Source organism: Henckelia pumila, chromosome 4 (assembly GCF_033568475.1).
Source record: "Henckelia pumila isolate YLH828 chromosome 4, ASM3356847v2, whole genome shotgun sequence".
NCBI lineage: Eukaryota > Viridiplantae > Streptophyta > Magnoliopsida > Lamiales > Gesneriaceae > Henckelia > Henckelia pumila.
In genome coordinates this window covers 122,172,185-122,194,637 of record NC_133123.1, presented here as the reverse complement: position 1 = coordinate 122,194,637, position 22,453 = coordinate 122,172,185, and the positions used below count along the sequence as shown (strand labels likewise).

General features: G+C 33.2%; 1 protein-coding gene and 1 long non-coding RNA gene across 3 annotated transcripts; one reads left to right on the top strand and one right to left on the bottom strand.

Annotated features, from left to right (window-relative positions):
* Positions 1 to 6,221: 6,221 nt before the first annotated feature.
* LOC140864781 (uncharacterized) lies at positions 6,222 to 10,628 on the bottom strand. 2 transcript variants are annotated; one of them, XR_012144349.1, is made up of 2 exons: positions 9,020 to 10,628; positions 6,222 to 7,275 (listed from the first exon to the last, which is right to left on the bottom strand). It is a non-coding gene; the product is annotated as an uncharacterized lncRNA (long non-coding RNA). The 2 variants fall into 2 exon arrangements; XR_012144350.1 differs by lacking the exon at positions 9,020 to 10,628 and adding an exon at positions 7,537 to 8,528.
* A 7,446-nt stretch (positions 10,629 to 18,074) lies between these two features.
* On the top strand, positions 18,075 to 20,379 carry LOC140861651 (FLUCTUATING-LIGHT-ACCLIMATION protein 1, chloroplastic-like). Its single transcript, XM_073264674.1, has 6 exons — positions 18,075 to 18,449; positions 18,707 to 18,809; positions 18,916 to 18,974; positions 19,110 to 19,271; positions 19,571 to 19,684; positions 20,138 to 20,379. The coding sequence occupies exons 1-6, from the start codon at positions 18,075 to 18,077 to the stop codon at positions 20,237 to 20,239; spliced, it is 915 nt and encodes a 304-aa protein (XP_073120775.1). The 3' UTR covers positions 20,240 to 20,379.
* The last annotated feature ends 2,074 nt before the right edge of the window (positions 20,380 to 22,453 follow it).

The window sequence follows — 22,453 nt, the reverse complement described above, 5'->3', positions numbered from 1 at the left end:
TGTCCTTGCTTCCTTCAATTGAAATAGTCATTTTTCGTAGTTTCATCATGTTTTTTCACAGGTTGTTCAGTGGAATTCAATTTCAAGTGCTATAATTTGTGATGGATTACAAAGATGAAATGAAAATGTTTTCAGAAGTTTATAGGCATCCATCCATCTTCGTTTATTTTTCAAATTTTTTTAATCATAACGTATATGCATCTTAATGATATAGTGATTCGATATAATTTAATTTAGTCTATAATATATTTATAGTGCAATATCGACTGATTTCATATACTTAAAATTTAAAATTACATTTTTTAGATTATTGTTTTTTCCTCTTCATATGCAAATCAGCACCATCCAATTATGTTTTTTTGTCCTTCTCATTGAGATCAATTGCTTTTATCCATTAAGTTCATCGATTACTGTTGTCGTCCATGGATTTTTATCTCAAATGGAATTATCTCATTTTGACGCTTTTATGAGTTGGACATGTTTCTAGCTTCTATTCATTTATATTGTGATTTGGTTTCGCCGCACATTTTATTTTAGTATACTTTGGCGGATTGGAGGTAAGTTGACTGTGGGTAAGGTTCTGTGGCTATGCAGGTTTGCACAGTTTATGCTCGATACTCATTTATGTCTTTTTACTCTTGACCTAGAAGAATCTATATATCTTCTTATAATCATCTCTTTCTATTTCTTTCTTCACTTTGTATATTTTATTAACAGTTAAGATAGTATGCAATCTGTACGGTATGGCCCATCTAGAGGTGGTTTTTCGGTATGCCGTACTAAAAATATTGATATGAAAAAAATTCATATCGATGCCGATAGCGAAATTTCGAAATTTTGGTATGAAAAAATCCATATTGATACCGTATAAATACCGAAAAAATGTCTATATATCGAAAAAAAAATTGTACGGTATGCCAAAAATTCGATATTTTAGTCCGGTATGCCAGCCCTAGGCCCATCAATTGTTGAAGTTTTTTGTTTTATTGTATTTTTATTGATTTTGTTGTTTATTATTTGCCAATTTTGCTCAACTCGCTGTCCAAGTAAGACTTTGACGTGGGTATGGAAACCGCACAAAAATTGAGGACAAAACGTACCATTTTATTTGACCCATGGTTTATATATTTTGTTATATATATGCAACGCATGTGCCTCGATTGCTAGTTATTATTAAATATCAGTGCACGTATAGTATGTACTATAAAAAATATTTTATGTTATATGAACGTTAATTCTTTGATTTTGGTATGGTATTTTTTTAATAAGTGAGATATGATTATATTCTTTATACAATTATGATAGATGTGAAATATAAATACATTATTTAGTAGTTGAGAGCGGATTGGTAGTAAGAAAATAGTAAACTAACACAATCAATCCAATTGAACATTTATGATGTAATATTTCTTCCCATAAATAGAGACATATAATTTTTAATTTTTTGCAAAATGTTCCTAAAATTTATGTGTACAACATAAGTTTTGATAATGAATTAAATTTCTTCGAGTACATCAAATCTTCAAAAGAAAAGTGAAGACCGTATCTTCCAATTTTTTTAACATCCACCGGTAAAAAACTACTTAATCATAGTTCGAAGGTTCGCCAATATCTCTTTCCATATGAACAATTTTGGGGATTTATGAAAATAACAAATTAATTTGAAAAATAAATTACTAAACAAAGAATGTATTAAATATTAATTTTCGTTTTACATATTGTGTGAAATCTTCAAGGAATGGAGAACTTATTGTTTCATATGTGGAGGCTTTGATCATGGGAGAAGACTAAAGAGCAAGGAGGTTTTCTTGATTATTTTGAAAGCTACGAAAAAAAATGAATTATCGTTATTTAATAAGTGCATTTTGTGTGCATTATTTTGTGTTATTTTTAGGTTTATTTGATATTCATGTAACGACTCACTGTATCAAGATGAGTGTCCTCACTCACACGCACCTGAGAAACTTTCCAGGGGGTCACCCATCTTAAAATTGCCCCAATTCAAGCACGGTTAACTTTCGAGTTTTTATGTGATGAGCTCCCGAAAAGAAGATGCACTTTTTTTATATGAGTAGTACATATGAAATCTTTTAACGGGATCGGTTTATTCATGTCTCCCTCCGCCTGGAAGGCTACCAGGAGCCGTTCATTGTCCGTGCAACCTCTTGGCACCAGCGATCACTCCCCGCCACCTCAGCCCCAGGCGTCACATGACTCACATGCCCACCAGCTTTCACTTGGTCTGTCCCTGAGCCATACCGTACTAAGAGAGGTCGACTTTGATATTATTTGTAACGACCCACTATATCAAGACGAGAATTTCCAGCGTGCTTATGTCCTTAATCACACCAGCCTAAGAAACTTCCCCGGGGGCCATCCATCCTAAAATTGTCTCAAGTCAAGCACGCTTAACTTTGGAGTTCTTATGTGATGAGGTCCCGAAAAGAAGATGCACTTTTTTTATATTAGTAGTACATATGAAATATTTTAAGGCCTCCTCAACTATGCAATCTCATACCAACAGAGTCTTGGAATCCCTCTCATTCCGGCACGGGATCGGTTCATTCATGTCTACATCCTCCTAAAAGGCTACCAGGAGCCGCTCATTGTTTGTGCAACCTCTTGGCACTGGCGATCACTCTCCGTCTCCTCAGCCCCGGGCGTCACAATTCATTCATTTGTTTTCATGAGTGTTTTTACATGTTTTATTTATAATTTATTTTATGCGAGTGCATTTCACTCTCCTGATTTTGTTTGAAGGAAATATTGAAGAAATCAATAATTTGGAGTAAAAGAATAGCCGCAAGAGTGAATTTCGGAGCAAAATTGGTTCAAAATTTATTTTTGATGGTAAATAGATCTCAATCAAATCTCCACCGTTCCAAACAAAGTTCAAAATGTTATAAAGCTGTTGTCCAATTTTTGGCTCGCGATGACTAGAACTCGAGATAAATTTTTTAAAAATACTGCGCGCTAAACAAAAAATCGCTCGCCCTAGCGGTAACTTCTTGCTGCTAGGGCGAGACCTGTGATGGAAATTGGGATAGAAAATTGCTCGCACGAGCCGCAAGCTCTTGCGCTCGAGCGAGACGTCGTGCAGACTCAAAAATTGAAATTTTTGGAAATTAAAATTCTTGACTTTTCGGGTTTTATTTTTTGGGTTTTCAAAGACATATAAATATAGAAGAGATTATCAGATGTGAAAAGAGGAGGAGAACGCAGGAATAAGGATGCATGGCTGCTAGGGCGTGGGAGATTGAAGACTAGGAACACCGCTCCATTTTAGTTCTTCTTCTTTCTTCTTCTTTATGATATTTTTTAATTATATTTTTGTTTATTGAGTAGTTTTTTTCAACTAAAACCACGAGATTGAGTCGAAACTAATCTATGTTTGAGATTTTGGATATTTTCAATTATTGATTGATGTTGTTTAATATTTCGTGTAAATAGATTGATCACCTGTTTATATTTGTGTTGATTAATCACGAATCAAAAGAGGATTGATTAAAGATAGCTTAGAATATATCAATCAACATATGGTCAAATCGATTAAAAATAATATTCGGTTTCAATATGCAATTTTAGATGAAATTATTGTATTTGAAATATTGGCATAAAAATCATTAAAGACCTTATTATAAACTTCTTCATGAATATTTTCATTTTCCTTTATCATCGTAAATAGTATCAAATATATTATTTTCTTACTACTTCCACGTTGTAAAAACAAAAAGTAGTAGCAACAACAGCTTCTTCGGTTATTTTGCCTCGAAGAAAGACTTGCTTTTTTTTTAAACCAAAAAATACATATAATATTTTGTTTGGATTTATAATTGAATATCATATTTCAATAATTGCACAGTAGATTGATATTTTATGGGAAAAAATTTATTTAAAGAAACAATTTTTATTATATTTTAGTGTTTCCATAAATACTAGATACTCTTGTATAATAATAATAAAAATAAGGTGCGATAGAGATATTAATATATGATAAGTGAGACATCAAATTTATTTTCAATCGTGGAAGCAAAATAAGCAAAATGGGCCAATATATTATTATATTATTAACGACAGTGGCACACACGATGCGTGTGTATAAAAAATGGCTGCTCGTGAAAAAAAATAGAGAATGCAACTTTTTTTTCTTGAGAATATAAAAACCGAGTTTATCAATTTAATAAAATAAAATCTGTAACAGCATAATACTTATAAGCAAAGTGATAACCGGTTAAAAAAGTTGAAAGTTGAGTGTAAGGGTAATTGTGGAACAAAAAAAAAACATTACCAAAATAAGTTTTAAAAGGACTCTCCATTAATTAATACTAGCAACCCGTGGCACACGCGTTGCGTGTGCAATGAAAGAAATGTGACAAACATATTGTGTATAACCTTTCACGGTTTCTCAAATAAATTTAATTTATTGTGCTCAAATAAGATAACTAAATTATTTAAAAACACATATATATACACACATCAACATGTATTTTTTAGAAAAAAATGTTGAACTAAAAAAAATTCAAAATACAATCCTAATATGTACATGTTTATCGCAACCAAAATATTTTTTCATCTAAAAATCAAAGATATTCCTGCATATCAATATTTGATCTTAAACTTCTTTCATGACCACTTGGTTTTTTTATGTGTGGACCTATAGTAATCATCAGGAATCGAATAGTCGTTGCTGTATAAAATCCAATGTCATGATATTATAGTTTGTAGCAAAATAATAGAAGAAAACAATTTACAACTAATGGACCAATAGTAGAATTGCGAGAAAAATGATCATGAAAAGTAATTATCACTAATTTCAAAAGAAACTTGAGAATATAAAATTTAATGCTACCAAGAAAAACACAACAAAAAAATATTAAAATGTGTAACTTATGTAAAATCAAGGCTAAAAACACAAAGTAATAATAATTTTTAATTTTAGGTAAATAATATTTATAGTATTTATCAATTCTGAAAACTATGTGCGTATAAAATTTATAGTTATCACTTAGCTACAACTTTGCGTAATCATGCCCTGTATTTAAAGGTATACATAATTAGACATATAAATATACATCATTTTAATTGCAAATTTAAAGACACATGGGTTGCTCACATAGACACCACGTTCTGTAAAAAGGGGAAGAGGGGGAGGGAAAAATAATAAGATAGATAATTATTTGTAATTTGACTTTGGTCATACCGCAGTACCAAAACAGTTTTTATCAATATCTCAATTTTAATATAATAAAAAGACATATAGTAGGAGATATATGTCATCTCAAGTTACCTTAAAATGACACATTACTGTAGGAACTAATTATGCATATACCCAGCAGATAACATACGGCAAAACACTATTTTATAAATCATACAAATTATTGCACCATATAAATTGATTTAAAATTGTTAAAATGTAAATTTTTCTAAAACTATTTGTGCATATAAAAATATTTAATAATAAAAAATTAATAAGAATATAATAGTTTTGAAAGTAAGTATAAATAATTTGTTTAATGAATACTAAAAACATTTTTGACTATTTAATTATAAATATTTTTTAAAAATAAAACTGGGCACATTACAAAATCTTAAAATTGAGAATATAAAAGTAGATATTTGCAAATAAATTTTCTGATGAACAATATCATCTATGATATGCATTAGAAAATATTAATATGTATGTTTTAAGATTGTGTGAAGGCTTTTGATGCTTATGCTATGGCAGCAAAGCAGATCGATGAGCTGGTGGGATTCTATAAGTGCTGCAAGAAAATTGGTGTGGCAAGGTCATCAGAGTATCCGGAAGAAGTACAAAAAATATCTGGGAAGGTGTCGAAGACTTTGGAGGAATTTGTGAGGGACATGGCACAATGAGACAAATAACATAATACCAATTTCAGGTATATACCATATGCACATGTTGAAGGTAATGAAGTAGTAAACTTCAAAAACCTCCTCACATCAACCAAGAAGATTGTATCTCAAACATTCAGAAAGACATAAGAAGTAAATGTACCATAATCATCCCAGTATGCACAAAGATAAAATCCCTATATCAAATCAATAGTCATTTAGGAAGCTACGTTCGTCGATTTTGATTGAAAATGACGTGATATGAACAGTATGAATCACATCCCCTAAACTCCATCTTAATTCCTAACTCGAATTAACCAAATGTAAAATGATCAAGAATATACGTAGATATCATATTTAGAGAAGCCTAAAATAAAGCTGGAATTAAGATATAATCTGTAATATAAACATATTTCATAAACTTGATTACATTTAGAAATGCCTAAAACCAAGCTGGTATTAAAATGTAATCTGTAATATATACATATTCCATAAACTGATTGATAAATCACTGTAGAACAACTACCCTCTAAAACAGAGACAAATTATATTCTCATGGGCTGGTAATATATGCATATTCCTACTGCAATGCTGCCATATCCAGAAGCGAAATAGTAAAGAACACATAAACGTGGACACACTGCCAACAGCTATATGGGTCTCAAATCTGCACTTAGCAACTGAAGTCGTGAAGTTTTTAACTTGTGTAAGACAAATACATTTGTAGATGCTAAACTAAATGAAGCTTGAGTATGCCTCCTTACCGCCAGATCATGTGTAGTAAAAATTAATTTTCATTTCATCAAACAGGTGGTGGTTGATTTCTTTGATAACGATAGAGAAGCCTTAGAAGCAGAAGTGAATTTATGGCAATCAAACTCCCAAAAACCATTCTAAAAATTTGAGAGAATCAGGGTTACTCCAATCCACATAAACAAAATTAATAAAAAAACTCACCAAAGCACAAAGAAAACTTAACGAAAGGCCAAAATACAAAATCTCGAATGACCCGGGAGCCCTGATGGGAGACAAACACCAGACAATAAAAGGAAAAAAATCCATTTCGACATGAACAACAATCGACCGGCGATCAAAAAATAGAAAAAAGAGAGAAGAAACAATCTTGATTAAAGAGGAAACAACGCAAATACCTGGCAGCAGAAAAGGATCTGATGATCAGATCTTTTTTCAAAGGAAAACATTCATAGGAACGCACTGAAAAAGATCAGAGCCCCTTGAGAATTCTAACTTGTTCGGGGGATCCACGTGTCGTGTGCGAAAACATAGTTTATGAATTCCAATTCCGTTGCCGTAGAAATTTTGGGATGAATGATGAGTGAGTGAGCTTGAGATGGAGAATTGGTTGAGTAGAGAACTTGAATGGAGAGGCCGAAACTGATATGTAAACCCACGAAGCACGATCTACGAAAATGAGAGTAATGGTTTTGAATCATACCAAACGCACAAAGACATACCAAACACACGAAGACGGTTTCTATGGGACTCTAATCCTTAATAAAATAGTAAGAGATACTTGGACGCACATAATTAAGGATCACTCTTGACTTAAGTTCTGTATCCAGCACAAATCAACAAACATAAATTTCTTAAGCTGATTCTAAACCAGCAATAATGAACAAAAAAAATCGCTATCACTACAACACCTTTATTAAATTATCATACCGTATTAGTGTAGACACCAAAGCTGTAGAAGATAAATTGCAAACATGCCTTCATAAAGTATGATTAAAAATCACGGTATGCATAATATATATGCGGTATATCACCTCATTCCATCTTAATTCTTAATCATCCAAATTTAAAATGACCAAAAACATATGTGAATATCATATTCGGAAAGGCCTAAAACCAAGTCAATATTATAATAGAATTACGAATAATTACATATTCTAGTAATTAAATGCGAAATCCCACGGTATGCATCAGATCCCTTAAATTCTATCTTGATTCTTAACTCCAATCAGCCAAATGTAAAATGACCGAAAACGTATGTAAATACCATATTCAGAAAGGCCTAAAATCAAGCCAATTTGATAATACAGTCACAAATATATACATATTCTATAAATTAAATGCTAAATCCCTATAAAATTTTATATCATTGAGTTTGAATGCATGAACTACAATTTAACAATGAATTTTTTTATGAATAATTTTTTTATTGCCAATTATAAATGAAATGATATATCATGCATATAAAATAATATTATAACCAAAAATTGGCATAAGGACTGCATAAATTAAACTCACAATAAAAACACATATACATTACAATCAATACATATCCTGTAGATAATCACATAAACTTCAAAGGCATATCGATATACACGAAAACCTGAAGTTTTAATGGATGTTTTCGAAACATGTATATAAACTACACCAAGATCAATTAGAGCATGAATATTTATACAAACTGTGAATGAAGATCAATTTCCAATGTAGTAAACATATTGTAAAATTTTCATAAAGCAGATGGTCCCCTTAGATTAATGAAGATTTTCTTGAATTCGTAAAACCATAACAAAATTTGTAGATCATAGAAATGGAAAGAGACTGAAACACATATGGTGAAATATTAAATTCATTAGGCAAAAAAGTCCTCCATCATCAATCTTATCTCTTAAATTCTCCACTTTGTTCATGAACAAAGTATAGTATTTACAATGGAGAAGCCAAAAGCAGCAAGCATTATTGTATTTTTAATGGAGAAGCCAAAAGCAGCAACAGCAAGCAATGTAGTTGGGTGCCATATATACACACTATGATTTTTTAATTTCGGGAAGGGAACCATAACTTTATGAATGAAGAAAGTTTATTTGATCGAATCAATCTTTCATCTTATAATATAATATCAGTAGAAGATTTTGTGTTATCAATTCCTATTGAATCTCAATAATCTATTGTAGATTCCTATTTATATTTTATATATATTTTTTGTTTACAATCAGAAGATCATGTGGTAATTGTATGAAAATTAGTAAAATAATTGTTTTAAAATGAAATTAAATATTTAAGATGAAATGAAAAATTATCAATTAGTAAAATTCTAATATAAAATAATACTTAAGAGATTTTATAATATGAAAAATTTGAGGTTATTTCTAATGATGTCCTACATTTAAGATGAATGAAAAAAGAACATTACCACATCCTTGGACTTGATACATTTTCCAATGATGTCCGTTGTCTTGAATGCTGACCTTACCGAGCAGGAGCATAAGCATTCCTCTTAGAGAAAGCTTCAACTACACCTGAAAATTTTTCTCGAATATGTCGTCCTACCGGACAGAAAAATCCATATGATAAATATGATTGATTTGATGCACCAAATCAAAATTGTTCAAGGGAACTTGCGGCTTTATTTAATATAAAACGTAGCGCGCAAGCACACATTCACAGTCTTGATTTCATTTCAGACACTCAACATTAAAACTAGTAGATCCAAAGGTGATTTTATTTCCTACATTTTTGTATCACTATTTCAATTTGCACAGCCCAGATAATATTTCTTCTTCCACAATTTGAAATTTTCATAATTTTCAATATTATGTTTTAAATTTGAAAATGTGAAGAGAACAAAACACAAACGAAAGGCCCTTCAAATTTTCTTATGCATGGCAGACATTTAAGCACATATAATCTGTTTTAGAGATTTTCTTTAGTATTATTTGCAGTTCATAACAATGCTTTTATGATTAATTTGATAATCATGACATAAAAATCATAAAATTGAAAGTTACCCATGCACTTGCATAATGCATAGCATTCAGCTAATGAACTAATCAATAATCAATTTATTTTGAAACATATTGTATCACTAACGGTTTTGGATTATAAAATCTACATAAATTAGCGTCTTAAACAAATTGATTCCCACGGTCTTTTTTGTATCACGCACTAACGGTTTTGGTTCATAAAATCTAGATAAATTAACGTCTTAAACAAATTGATTCCCACGGTTTTTTTTTGCTTAGAATCAACAGATCCTAGAATTGTATGAAAATTAGTAAAATAAAATAAATGAAATATTAAATTAATAAAGAATTAACATAAAAATAGGAAATGAAACCAATTCTTCCTTTGGCTATTTCCTCAAACAGCTTTAGAGCATCTGTGGAATTGAGTTTGAAACATATTTTATGATTAACGGTTTTGGATTCTAAAATCAATTATACATAAATTAGCATGAGAAACAAAATTAGCGTGGGAAACAAATCACCCAAGCAGTAGTATTTAATTGAAATGATAAGATTCCACAACATAATAATATAAGATTTCCCGTTAAAACACAAACATGTGGGTATGAAAGTATGAAAAGGAAATTGAATGAGACAATTGTGAATAAATTATGATGAGATGTGTGGTTGTGCAGGAAGGAAATTAGATAAGAAAGGAAGAAAGAAAAAAAAAAAAAAAAAACTTTGGGCAGCTGTAGAATTGAATTAAACGAATCAACTATTGTTGATCTGCCATAGAGTTTCACTCATGAAGAGTTCAACAAATTGGAGAGTTTCTTCTATGTGTAGTCGATTTTCCAATCCCATCGTATGAGTTGATGCGATGTACTTTGAAATGAAGGAGGTTTGTATAAAAACAGAGGTGGTTTTGTCGCGAGGAATCTAAAAGCGATGGTTGCTCGGCCACGATCTGAGAGGAGTTCATGTCAGCCACGATATGAGAAGAGAAAGGAGTTGGTTTGTTTTCAGTCTTACCAAAGTCATGGCTCTTACCACCGTGAGTGTTTTTTTAAAACTTTTTTTAATTAATTGGGTCATACCAAATGTACAAAGCAGCTTTGTTTTTCTCTCTCCACGAGGCTTTATAAGATATAAGAAAGAGATGTAGAGGCTTTATAAGATAGAAAGAGATTATAGATACTAGTGACTGGAGCACACGCAACGCGTGTGTAACGTAATGCATAAATTTTATATATGGATTTTGCTTTTTAATTTTTTTTCTAAAGTATTTTTTGTAAATCAGAACATATTAGTTTACATAATTCATTAGATATAAATGTTTTTTTCCTTATTTATAGAATGTGATGAAAAATGATACCAAAAAATGAATGAAGGACAAAACAAATATGCATAAAAATTTTAAAATAATATCATTAAGCTTAACCGTAGCTTTTTTAAATCTAAGGTGGTTCCTTCTTTCTTCTCAAAATGGATTTTCTAATGTATCTCAAACTCAGATAAATGACATCCCCTGGTACATGTTAATTACTGAAAACACAAAGCCATTTGAAATCAACTTGTTTGAAATTCAAGCATCATAGATAATCTCATTTAAGCAAAAATGTAGGTACTCAATGGAGAATTTTTCCAAAGATGAAAATAGTAACTATAATGTCGCATGATATCTTTTTGTGCTCATGATATCTATTTTCCTACGATATTTTAACCCCAGTTTCTAACCCCATTATCAAATTATGTCTATAACTTATTATTTTTTATCGGACTAAAAAAAAAGAGAAAACCATAAAATTTGAGTTCACACAGATCATCCAAATTCTTTAAATTTTTTGTCTTTTAGCTTTGTGTTTCATAAAGAGAACTTATCACATTTTCTCCGTTTCACATCATTAGATCTCGGCGTGATTCATCATTTAATTGCATATCTAAAAAATAATCAATAATTAAAATTAGATAAGTTTTTAAGTTTACTGCTTATCGATAGTTTTTTAAAATTTAAACAATGCAGGATCTCAACAATAAAGGGATGTACACAATTAATTAAATGATGACTTGAACATATTTATATTTCCACGTTTTTAAACTTTCATAATAATTAAAACCATTAAAAACCAAAATATGTTTAATTGCTAAAAAATTATGACGCTGTATGAATTTGAAGTAAGAATTTTACAAAAACAAATTAAAATATTACATTATTTTGGTGACAAACCAAAATCCAAGATTAATGGCCATCTTCTCGCAAGTTCATCAAAGATACCTACAAAACCAAAAAAACAAAAAAAAATTAGTTTCAAAGAAAATTCAATATGTTGATTGTCTAGTCACATGTTGTGGAATAGCTGGTAGTTGATTTCTTTTTTTAAAAAAAAAGTGAGCAAAGAAAAAATAATATCAAGCCAGCCAATCTTGTAGATATTTTAAGAGCAAATTATTGAATATGATAGGCCAAAATTATATTTACGAACTGCATCAAAAAATTAGGAGGATGTCACTGGATTTGCAAATCTTAAATAGTCTAAAATAGGCAATATAAAACACTCACTTTAAAAGCTGAAAGAAAGAAAAAAAGAAAACAAAGAGTATTGAAACCAAACCATGGTGTTCTTCGCATCAAAATTTCTTTTACATGACAGATTATGGCTTCCATTCTTCTTCAGTTTTATTTTTTTTTTCCCAATCTTCAGATTAATGCAGTATCCCAAATACATAAAAGCAAGCTTTCCTGAGTTTGAAACCTCCAGTTAGATCGTGAAATGCAAATGAAGTTACATGGTGAGTTATATTGCAATGAACGCTTGCAGTTTTATTCGAGAGACGTGGGGATGGAGGAGGGCCGGAGAGTTTGAAATGAAAAACCTACCATACGTGGGATGAGAAGGTGGGGTTGTGGTATCAGTAATGAGAACAATATTACAAATAGACCAACAAAACAAACTCTACCATGAGCATAATGCAGGGACAAAAGTGGATAAACATATTTTGGTGTGTTTGTCAGACCAAAACAATTTCTATGTTTTGCTTAACTTTTATAAAATAGAAAAGATAGATAAAATCAAACATTTGAAAATTAGCCCGTGGGATCCATCGTTTCTCCTCTCCAACCAACTTCAAACCTCGCTCGCCGCCATGGCCACAGCGCCGACCACCCTGAATCTTGGGTGGAACAAACCCTTATTATACACCTCTGTTGGAATTCAACTCATTTTGGATTCAACAATTCAACTCAAATTTGATGGCTACCAAACTTGATACCATTCACATTGTCATGGTTTCACACTTTAACTAACATCCAAAATCTTGCCTATAAATACACCCCAAAACCATTGTTTCAAATCATCCCAAGAAATTCCAAAAACACAAGCAATAAAGAGTGTTTTTTGTAGCGTACTCATTTAGATAAATTTTAGTATGCTCTGTGGTTGCGGAGATGTCCGATCTTCCACATCAGAAAGAATTTTCTATGTGATTAGATTTGTGTGAGTTCCACTTGTAAAGTGAGATTGAGTGTGTCATCCAAGAATTATTATTCTTGAAGTTCTTGGTATCCCCTAAGTTGTTCTAGGGAGCGTTGTTGTTATTCTCCTATTATTCTAGGAATGTGTTGTACCCATTATTGATATAGTGGAGATTTTCTTGGTGGACTTAGGTCCCGTGGTTTTTCCCTAATTTGGGTTTTTCCACGTAAAATCCTTGTGTCTTTTTCTTCGTGCTTATTATCTTGATTGATATTGATATCATGAAAACACTTTGATCCAATAGTATCACTGAAGGGGAAAAGAATCAAAAGCTTCCGCTACATAAAAATCAGTAATTTTGGCTATCTTTTCCAACAAGTGGTATCAGAGCCACATCCAATGGAGGAGCCCTTTGGAGGGATGTTCAAATTGAGCGGGTCAAACTATTCCATATGGAAGGCAAGCATGCTGGATCTGCTACATTGCAAAGATTTGTACTTGCCATAGAGTGGTGATGAAGTCAAGCCGGAAAATCAATCAAATGAAGAATGGACTATATTGCATCGAAAAACTGTTGGTTACATACGACGTTTTATCGAGCATAGTATCTTCCATCACTTTGCAAACGAAGATAAAGCTGATGCTTTGTGGAGAAAAATTGAAGCTATGTTTGAGAGGAAGAATGCCTTAAACAAAGCCTCAATTATTAGAAGTATCGCACTACTCAGATACAAAGAAGGTGCAAATATGACGGAGCACCTAAATACTTATCAGGGTTTAATCAACAAATCTACCACCATGAAGATTGCCCTAGATGATGAAGTTACAGCCTTGTTACTACTGAGCTCTTTGCCAGAAAGTTGGGATACTCTTGTGGTATCGCTCAGTAATTCTGCTCTTGCTGGAAAAATGACATTACAAACAGTCAAAGATTGCCTTCTCACTAAAGAGTCTAGAAGAAAAGAGCAAGAATATAACTCTGAAACCAAGGCATTGGTCACAGAAATGGCTGATAATCGAGGACGAAGTTACACCAGAGGTCCTCAAAAAGGAAGAGACAAATCCAGGGGAAAGTCTAAGACCAAAAAAAAATTCAAGTGTCATTATTGTGGAGGTCCAAACCATTACGAAAGAGAATGCAGAAAAAAGAAGAGAAATCAAAGGAATGGTACAAAGTCAGAAGAGAAAGACACACCTGCAGTTACATCTGATGGAGATATTATCATTCTTGGCGATGAAGCATGTTTCAACGTATCATATCAAAAAACTGATTGGATTATTGATTCTGGAGCTTCATATCATATCACTCCACACAGAGATATGTTTGCGTCCTACTCAAGTGGAAACTTTGGAAAAGTTAGAATAACCAATCAAGGTATGACAGAAGTCATTGGTATGGGGAGCATTGTCTTGGAGACAGATACAGGATCTCGTCTCACTCTCAAAGAAGTTCGCCATGTTCCAGATATTTGACTTAATATTATTTCTGCTGGAAAGCTTGATGATGAAGGTTGTGTCAGTCACTTTGGAGAAGGAAAATGGAAACTCATCAAAGGTTCCCTCATTATCGCTAAAGGTGTGAAGCAAAACTCTCTCTATATGATGCATGCTAAGGTATCCAGTGGAGAGGTTAATGTATCTACAAAGAATTCCACCATTGAATTATGGCACAAGAGACTTGGCCATATAAGCCAAAAGGGAATAGAAATTTTGGCTAGAAAGAAACTCCTACCTGAAGTATCTGGTATGCACTTGGAAACCTGTGTTGATTGTTTAGCTGGAAAACAACACAGAGTTGCATTTCAAAGTTTTTCTCCAACTAGAAAAACTCACCGCTTGGATTTAGTGCACACAGATTTGTGTTACATGAAAAACAGAACTCTCGGCGGTGCTCTTTATTTTGTGACCTTTATCGATGATTTCTCCCGAAAGGTCTGGTGCTTTGCGTTAAAATCTAAAGATCATGTTCTTGAGATCTTTAAGAATTTTCACGCAAAAGTTGAAAGAGAAACTGGAATGAAGTTGAAATGTGTTCGCGCAGACAATGGTGGCAAATACAGGGGTCCATTTGAGCAATATTGCTCAACTCATGGAATCAGGCTTGAGAAAAGTGTTCCAAAAACACCTCAACACAATGGTGTGGCTGAAAGAATGAACCGAACAATTTGTGAGAGGATAAAGTGCATGTTATCTCAGTCCAGATTGCCCAACTTCTTTTGGGGTGAAGGTATGAGAACTGCAATTGATTTGATCAATCTTTCTCCATCAGCTCCGTTAGATGGTGATGTTCCTGACAGAGTTTGGTTTGGGAAAGACGTCTCCTACAAAAACTTGAGAGTGTTTGGATGCAGAGCCTTTGTTCATATTCCAAAAGATGAAAGATTCAAGCTTGATGATAAATCCAAAAGGTGCATATTTTTGGGTTATGGCCCTGAAGAGTTTGGATATCGACTATGGGATCCAGTAAATCAAAAGATTGTTAGAAGCCGAGATGTTGTATTTCTTGAAGATGAGATTGGTTGTGATGTTGAACACAATAAAGAATCACAACAATCTAATTCAAAAATCCCAGTCAATCTTGATCCAGTTCGTTCACCCATAGTTCGTGATCATGGGGGAGATATACAGAGTGATCATGAAGAGTTAGTTGAACCAGATGATGCTCAAGACAACACTTCAGATTCACCTTCCGAGACAGAGATTAGAAGGTCAACCAGACAAAGAATACCTTCTACAAGATACAGTCCACATGAATATGTGATGCTCACTGATGGCGGAGAACCAGAAAGTTTTAAAGAAGCTGTATCAAGTGATCAAAAAGATAAGTGGATCGAAGCGATGAAAGATGAGATGCAATCACTTCATGACAATCATACATATGGATTGGTAAATCTACCAAAAGGTAAGAGAGCACTTAAAAATAAATGGGTTTACAGGTTGAAGACTGAAGAAAATGGATCACGACTGAGGTACAAAGCAAGGTTGTTCGTAAAAGGTTTCAACCAAAAGAAAGGTGTTGATTTTGATGAAATTTTCTCACCAGTGGTGAAGATGTCTTCTATCAGAGTTGTTCTTGGACTTGCTGCTAGCCTGGATTTGGAGATAGAACAACTTGATGTCAAGACCGCATTTCTTCATGGTGATCTTGATGAAGAAATATATATGGATCAACCAGAAGGATTTAAAGTCAAAGGCAAAGAAAACATGTTCTGTCGGTTGAACAAAAGCTTGTATGGATTGAAGCAAGCCCCAAGGCAGTGGTACAAAAAGTTCGATTCATTCATGATGATTCACGAGTACAGGAGAACCAGTTCTGATCACTGCGTATTTATTAAGAAATATGATGACAATGATATCATCATACTATTATTGTATGTTGATGATATGTTGATCATTGGTCACGATTCAACCAAGATAGACAAGCTTAAGGGGGAGCTTGACAAGCCTTTTGCAATGAAAGACTTAGGACCAGCGAAACAAATTCTTGGAATGAAGATCTCCAGGGGCAGGACAAATAAAAAGCTGTGTTTATCTCAAGAACAATACATTGAGAAAGTTTTTAAAAGATTCAAAATGGATAAGGCAAAGACCGTTGGCACTCCACTTGCAGGGCATTTCAAACTAAGTTCAGACCAATGTCCTACAAGTGATGAAGAAAAGAAAGAAATGGAAAGTGTTCCTTATGCTTCAGAAGTCGGCAGTCTGATGTATGAAATGGTGTGTACGAGACCTGACCTCGCTCACGCAGTTGGCGTGGTAAGTCGATTTCTCTCAAATCCGGGCAAATATCACTGGTCAGCAGTGAAATGGATATTCCGATATCTGAGAGGTACTTCTAGATTTTGTTTGAGATTTGGAACTAACCTACCCGTGTTAGAAGGATACACTGATGCAGATATGGCTGGTGATGTTGATTCCACATTCGGATACTTGATGACATTTGCAGGGGGAGCAGTCTCATGGCAATCAAAACTTCAAAAGTGTGTGGCATTATTCACAACAGAAGCCGAGTACATAGCCACGACCAAGCTTGCAAAGAGCTTCTATGGTTGAAAAAGTTTCTACAAGAGTTAGGCCTAAGGCAAGACAAGTTTACGCTCTACTGTGATAGTCAGAGCGCAATCCATCTGAGTAAAAACTCCAGTTTACACTCAAGATCGAAGCATATTGATGTGAGGTATCATTGGATACGAGATGCGTTAAATGACAAGTTATTACATCTTGAGAAGATACATACTGATGAAAATGGTTCCGATATGTTCACAAAGTCGTTGCCAAAAGAAAAGCTGGAAAGCTGTAGAAGTGCAGCGGGTCTGATTGAATCCACAAAATAAGTTTGAGGGGGAGAATTGTTGGAATTCAACTCATTTTGGATTCAACAATTCAACTCAAATTTGATGGCTACCAAACTTGATACCATTCACATTGTCATGGTTTCATACTTTACCTAACATCCAAAATCTTGCCTATAAATACACCCCAAAACCATTGTTTCAAATCATCCCAAGAAATCCCAAAAACACAAGCAATAAAGAGTGTTTTTTGTAGCCTACTCATTTAGATAAATTTTAGTATGCTCTGTGGTTGCGGCGATGTCCGATCTTCCACATCAGAAAGAGTTTTCTATGTGATTAGATATGTGTGAGTTCCACTTATAAAGTGAGATTGAGTGTGTCATCCAAGAATTATTATTCTTGAAGTTCTTGGTATCCCCTAAGTTGTTCTAGAGAGCGTTGTTGTTATCTCCTATTATTCTAGGAATGTGTTGTACCCATTATTGATATAGTGGAGATTTTCTTGGTGGACTTAGGTCCCGTGGTTTTTCCCTAATTTTGGTTTTTCCACGTAAAATCCTTGTGTTATTTTCTTCGTGCTTATTATCTTGATTGATATTGATATCATGAAAACACTTTGATCCGATAGTATCACTGAAGGGGAAAAGAATCAAAAGATTCCGCTACATAAAAGTCAGTAATTTTGGCTATCTTTCCCAACAACCTCCCCCGCTAAAATCAATCTCATTCAATTTCCTTCTATCAAGATTCGCATGGGTTTCGTCAAACTTCGCGCCAAATGCTTCTTCATCAGTAACATCCACGGCAGCGGTACTGTTGCTGCTTCCATCACTAAAGCCCCGAGGAATTCGAAAACCCGAGAAAATCCGATAGAATTTGTCGTTCAGACCAAAATCGAAAAATTCGCGGCGGCCGGTGTGCTTGTGGCGATGTTGTTGATGTATGATCCCGGTTCTGCAATGGCTGCACGTTTTGTTAGGCCTGTGTGTGTTGTTAGGCATGCTGTGGGTTCTGGGTCCGGTGCGCGTGTTATTTTTGTTGTGCTTATGGTTGTTTGGTTTCTTGTTCAAGCAGCGTTAATATACAGTTCACATGAGGATGCTAAAATCAGTGTCCTGAAGCTTCAGGTATAAATATAATATATTTTCAGCATATATATATATATATATATATCTATATATATATAATCTTGTCCCCTGCACACCACTGTGCAAGAATTTTGTTGGCATTGAGATGTTTACGCGAACATTTGATTTTTATTTTCAGATACATAACGCAATGCACACAAAATTCCTGCACACTGGTGTGCAGTGAATCGTTACTGTATATATATTGACTCGATCGAATATTCGAATTATAATCTTTTTTAAACGTGTTTCTTGAGGTTGGGCTTTTGGGGCTGGGAAGGTCTGTCCAAAAGGATCTCAACCACATCGCTGAAATTGCCGATACATCTACCTCCCAGGGTCGCCACTTTGTGTTGTCTGGTAACTAACATTCATGTTTTAATCAATTAATATATATATATATATATATATATATATATATATATATCATTTTTATCCTTCAAATTTTCAATTTTCAATCTTGCAGAAACAAGTCTCTCTATACTTCGGCATTCTGATTATTATTGCATCTCAGCTTATTCATCTGTAAGTTGAATTTTTTTTTAGTAATGTTTTCTAGAAGGACGATTTCATATATGTATGTTAGAAATATATATGCATACATATAAATATAAATAAAAGGTTATTTTCATGCATTAAGCTTGCCAAATTAAATGTCAGGTTGAGAAAAGGAGCATAAACGAAGTGGAGGAAAGATTCAATCAACTCTCCATGGAGGAACGTCGGAAGTTTGACGAGGAGACGCTTGTAAACGTAAACAACATAAAGAAGCAAAGATCTACAATACCGAGTTCAAGCGGATTTAGAAGTGAATACGTAGTGGTAAAGACTAGTTTCCCATTCTCATGATCAGGTTGATTGAAAATGAAATGCATGCCTACACAAAACTTGTTTCACATTTACATGCAGAATTATCTTTAAGATGCATTACCCATCTGTATATCATTAATTTTGTTTTTTCATATAAATAAATAAATATATATATATATATATGTATGTGTGTGTGTGTGAATTAAGAGGCCGTTCCGGTTTTGTTTATTTGTTTTGTTGTAGATCAATATCTAGTTAATGCATGAACTAATGAAAAATCAAGTTCATATATGAGTTGATGTGAATACCAGATTACGATGGTGGTAACAGCTGAGGGAGAACATAACTTGTCTTGTATAAACAACAGCAAGGACTTAGAGGAAGCCTTGCAAAAGCTAGGATCCTTCCCCTCTAGTACAATGCTAGTAAGACATGAATTTTTATAATGACTGGAGAATTACATTTTTTTTGTCATGTACTTTATATTTTTACCACTTTTTATTTTTTCAGCCTTGGACTTAATTGTATTTTTTTTTTTTTTTTGCATTTTTTTTTTATCGAAGTCCATCATGTAAAACGAAAACAAAAATTGTTTATGAGGCAACCCTAAATGCTCGTAATAATATAAACAAAAAATGATGGCACATGAAAGTTTCATTCCACAAATCCATAGCAGCATCTAGAGCTGTTGCATAAGCAATTTCTGGCATACACAATGAAATTTGATAAAAAAGCAAGTTAAAATTCACTCTTATCATGATCAAAATAGACAGTAAGGAAAAAAAAAACATGTTACAGAACAAAAGATTTAATTTTTCAAACAATCTCAATTTGTTTATTTCTTTAACATCATGCAATTTTGTATTTCTTGAATATAGGCGGTAGAGGTGTTATGGACCCCTCAAAAGGAAGACGACACGCTCTCAGAACGAGAACTACTAGAAGATTATCCCTTATTGCGGCCTTTAAAAGAGGTGTAAAGCGTCATGCGTCTGCCTTTTTCTATTATACATAAGCTAGTAAATTGACCGAGATCAGTTATATTTGGTGAAAGTTAGTTAATCAAGTAGATAAAATCATAGTTTCATTTTTTTATACAACAAACGTCTGTGAGATTATATCACGGATTAATTTTGTATGACAATATCTTAACTAATCGAACTTATGAATAAATATTATTTTTTTATATCAAAAGTATTATGTTTTACTGTAGATGGAATATGTTGACTTGTGTTACACATAGATCATTCTGCATGTAAATGTAGGCAACCCTAAAGGGAGCTCGAATGGAGTTGAAATCGGCCAAGGAAATGCAGGGGGGGCTTGAACAGCTGGGAATCAAGCTGAATAAATGGGGAGACCAGCTCGCCGAGTTGCAGCTACACCAGAGATGGAGGGTTGCCGGAGGGTGAAGAAGGAGAATATGCCGATGGATTGTGTTGGAGAAGAAGAGAAGATTTCGTGAGTTTGTGTGTATGTGAGGCGTGAGAAATGAGTGGGTAATTTGGGGGCTAGGGTTATGTATTAAGTTTGAGTGTGTAGGTGTGTGTAAGTATAGATGTATGTATATAAATTTGAGTGTGGGAGTAAAATGGAAAAAAATGCTATTCACCTTTAAAAATTGCTACTCAAACTTTAGCAACTTAAGACTATGAATTTAATTGCACTAAATAAAACACAAGCTTGAAAATCCAAGAATTAAACACTTTAAATATTCCGATGTCACGGCAACGCGTAAAATATTTGAATAACAAGCATATCGATTTAAAATAATTTAAACAAACGAGACTAACGTTTAAAAGCAATTTAAATTAATACACAAGCGAAAATAAAAATCTTTAAAATGGTGACAATTAAAAAGGATTTAAATAAATAAGCTAGACATTTAAAATAATTTAAAATAACTAACCGCTAAACTAAGGCTATTTAAAATAAATAAGTTGGACACTCGAAAATATTTAACAAATAAAATACACAGTTAAAATCATTTAAAAGAATAAACTAAACAATTAAAATCATTTAAAAAAAATAAACTAAACAATTAATTAAATTAAAATCATTTAAATATGCAAGCTTAAACCTTTAAAATATTAAAACAATTAAATTGCATAATAAAAATCATTTTGACAAATAAACTTAAACAATTAAAAACATTAATTAAATAGTTAGTACAATAAAATCATTGAATAAATAATAAAAATATTTTATTAGCACATAATTCAAATAAAGAATTTAAATCAATTAAACCTAAAAATAATAATCCTAATATTTATTAAATTTAATGCATGTGATTCAATAGATTAGATTTTTAGGTGCTACAGTCACCCTCGAGGTACAAATCCTATCCAATAATTTCTGGCAATAATGTTTCCGAACAGTCCACTTTAATACCTAAATTCTTGCCTCTTAACATTCAATAGCCTAGAACATCGCCAAAACTTAACCGAACTAGTTCTCACTTGAAACAACATTTTTTCTATCATCCCAGGCTATTTCTAAACTTGAGCCCTTAACCAAAGCATGTGTGCGACTCTGCCTAGTCTAACCATATCCGGACAACCGACACAAGCCCAAAACCTGCTCACCCAAGTGATTCATCCCTCTTTCTAGAGACTTAAAACTTGAATTCCTATGCTCCCGACCAATAACCTATGACCGAGAGAAATTAATAATCCCCACGCAAGTCCATAAGTTTGATCTCCACTTCTCGAAGCAAACCCAGCTCGAGCAGCCCCTATTCTTAAGCAGATACCCCGCTTGATCAGCCTTTTCCTAAGTCAATACCTAGCTCGAATCAGCCCTGTTCTTGAGAAGATTCCCAGCCCGAGAAAGACCCTGCCCAGCCCCGGGAAACCATATTCCTTCCACCTACGATCAACAGCCCCTCGCCTCAATATCTGCCAACCATTTGACACAACCCAAAGTGCTACCATATATATATATATATATCTGAAATAGGGCACGAACAGTTGAAAGAAGAAAAGAAGCAGAAGCATCGAATCGAACGGTCTTCGGGGAAAATCAGTAAAATTGAGCAACTTCTTTAAATCTCAGTAAAAATTCGAAATGTAGGGGAGAAATACACGACATATTAATCCACTTGGTGGCCAAAGAAACCCATAAATCTTGCCTTGGATTGGAAGAATCAGAGATGAGGCTCGACAGTTTGGAAATCGAACCGAGAGAGGGGAGAT

What these genes read in the sequence shown, in the direction of transcription:
- LOC140861651 (XM_073264674.1), top strand. Translation starts at nt 18,075, where the DNA reads ATGGGTTTCGTCAAACTTCGCGCCAAATGCTTCTTCATCAGTAACATC. An exon ending in TCAGTGTCCTGAAGCTTCAG is followed by an intron (nt 18,450 to 18,706) that starts GTATAAATATAA and finishes GTGTTTCTTGAG; the next exon opens with GTTGGGCTTTTGGGGCTGGG. An exon ending in TCCCCTCTAGTACAATGCTA is followed by an intron (nt 19,685 to 20,137) that starts GTAAGACATGAA and finishes TCTTGAATATAG; the next exon opens with GCGGTAGAGGTGTTATGGAC.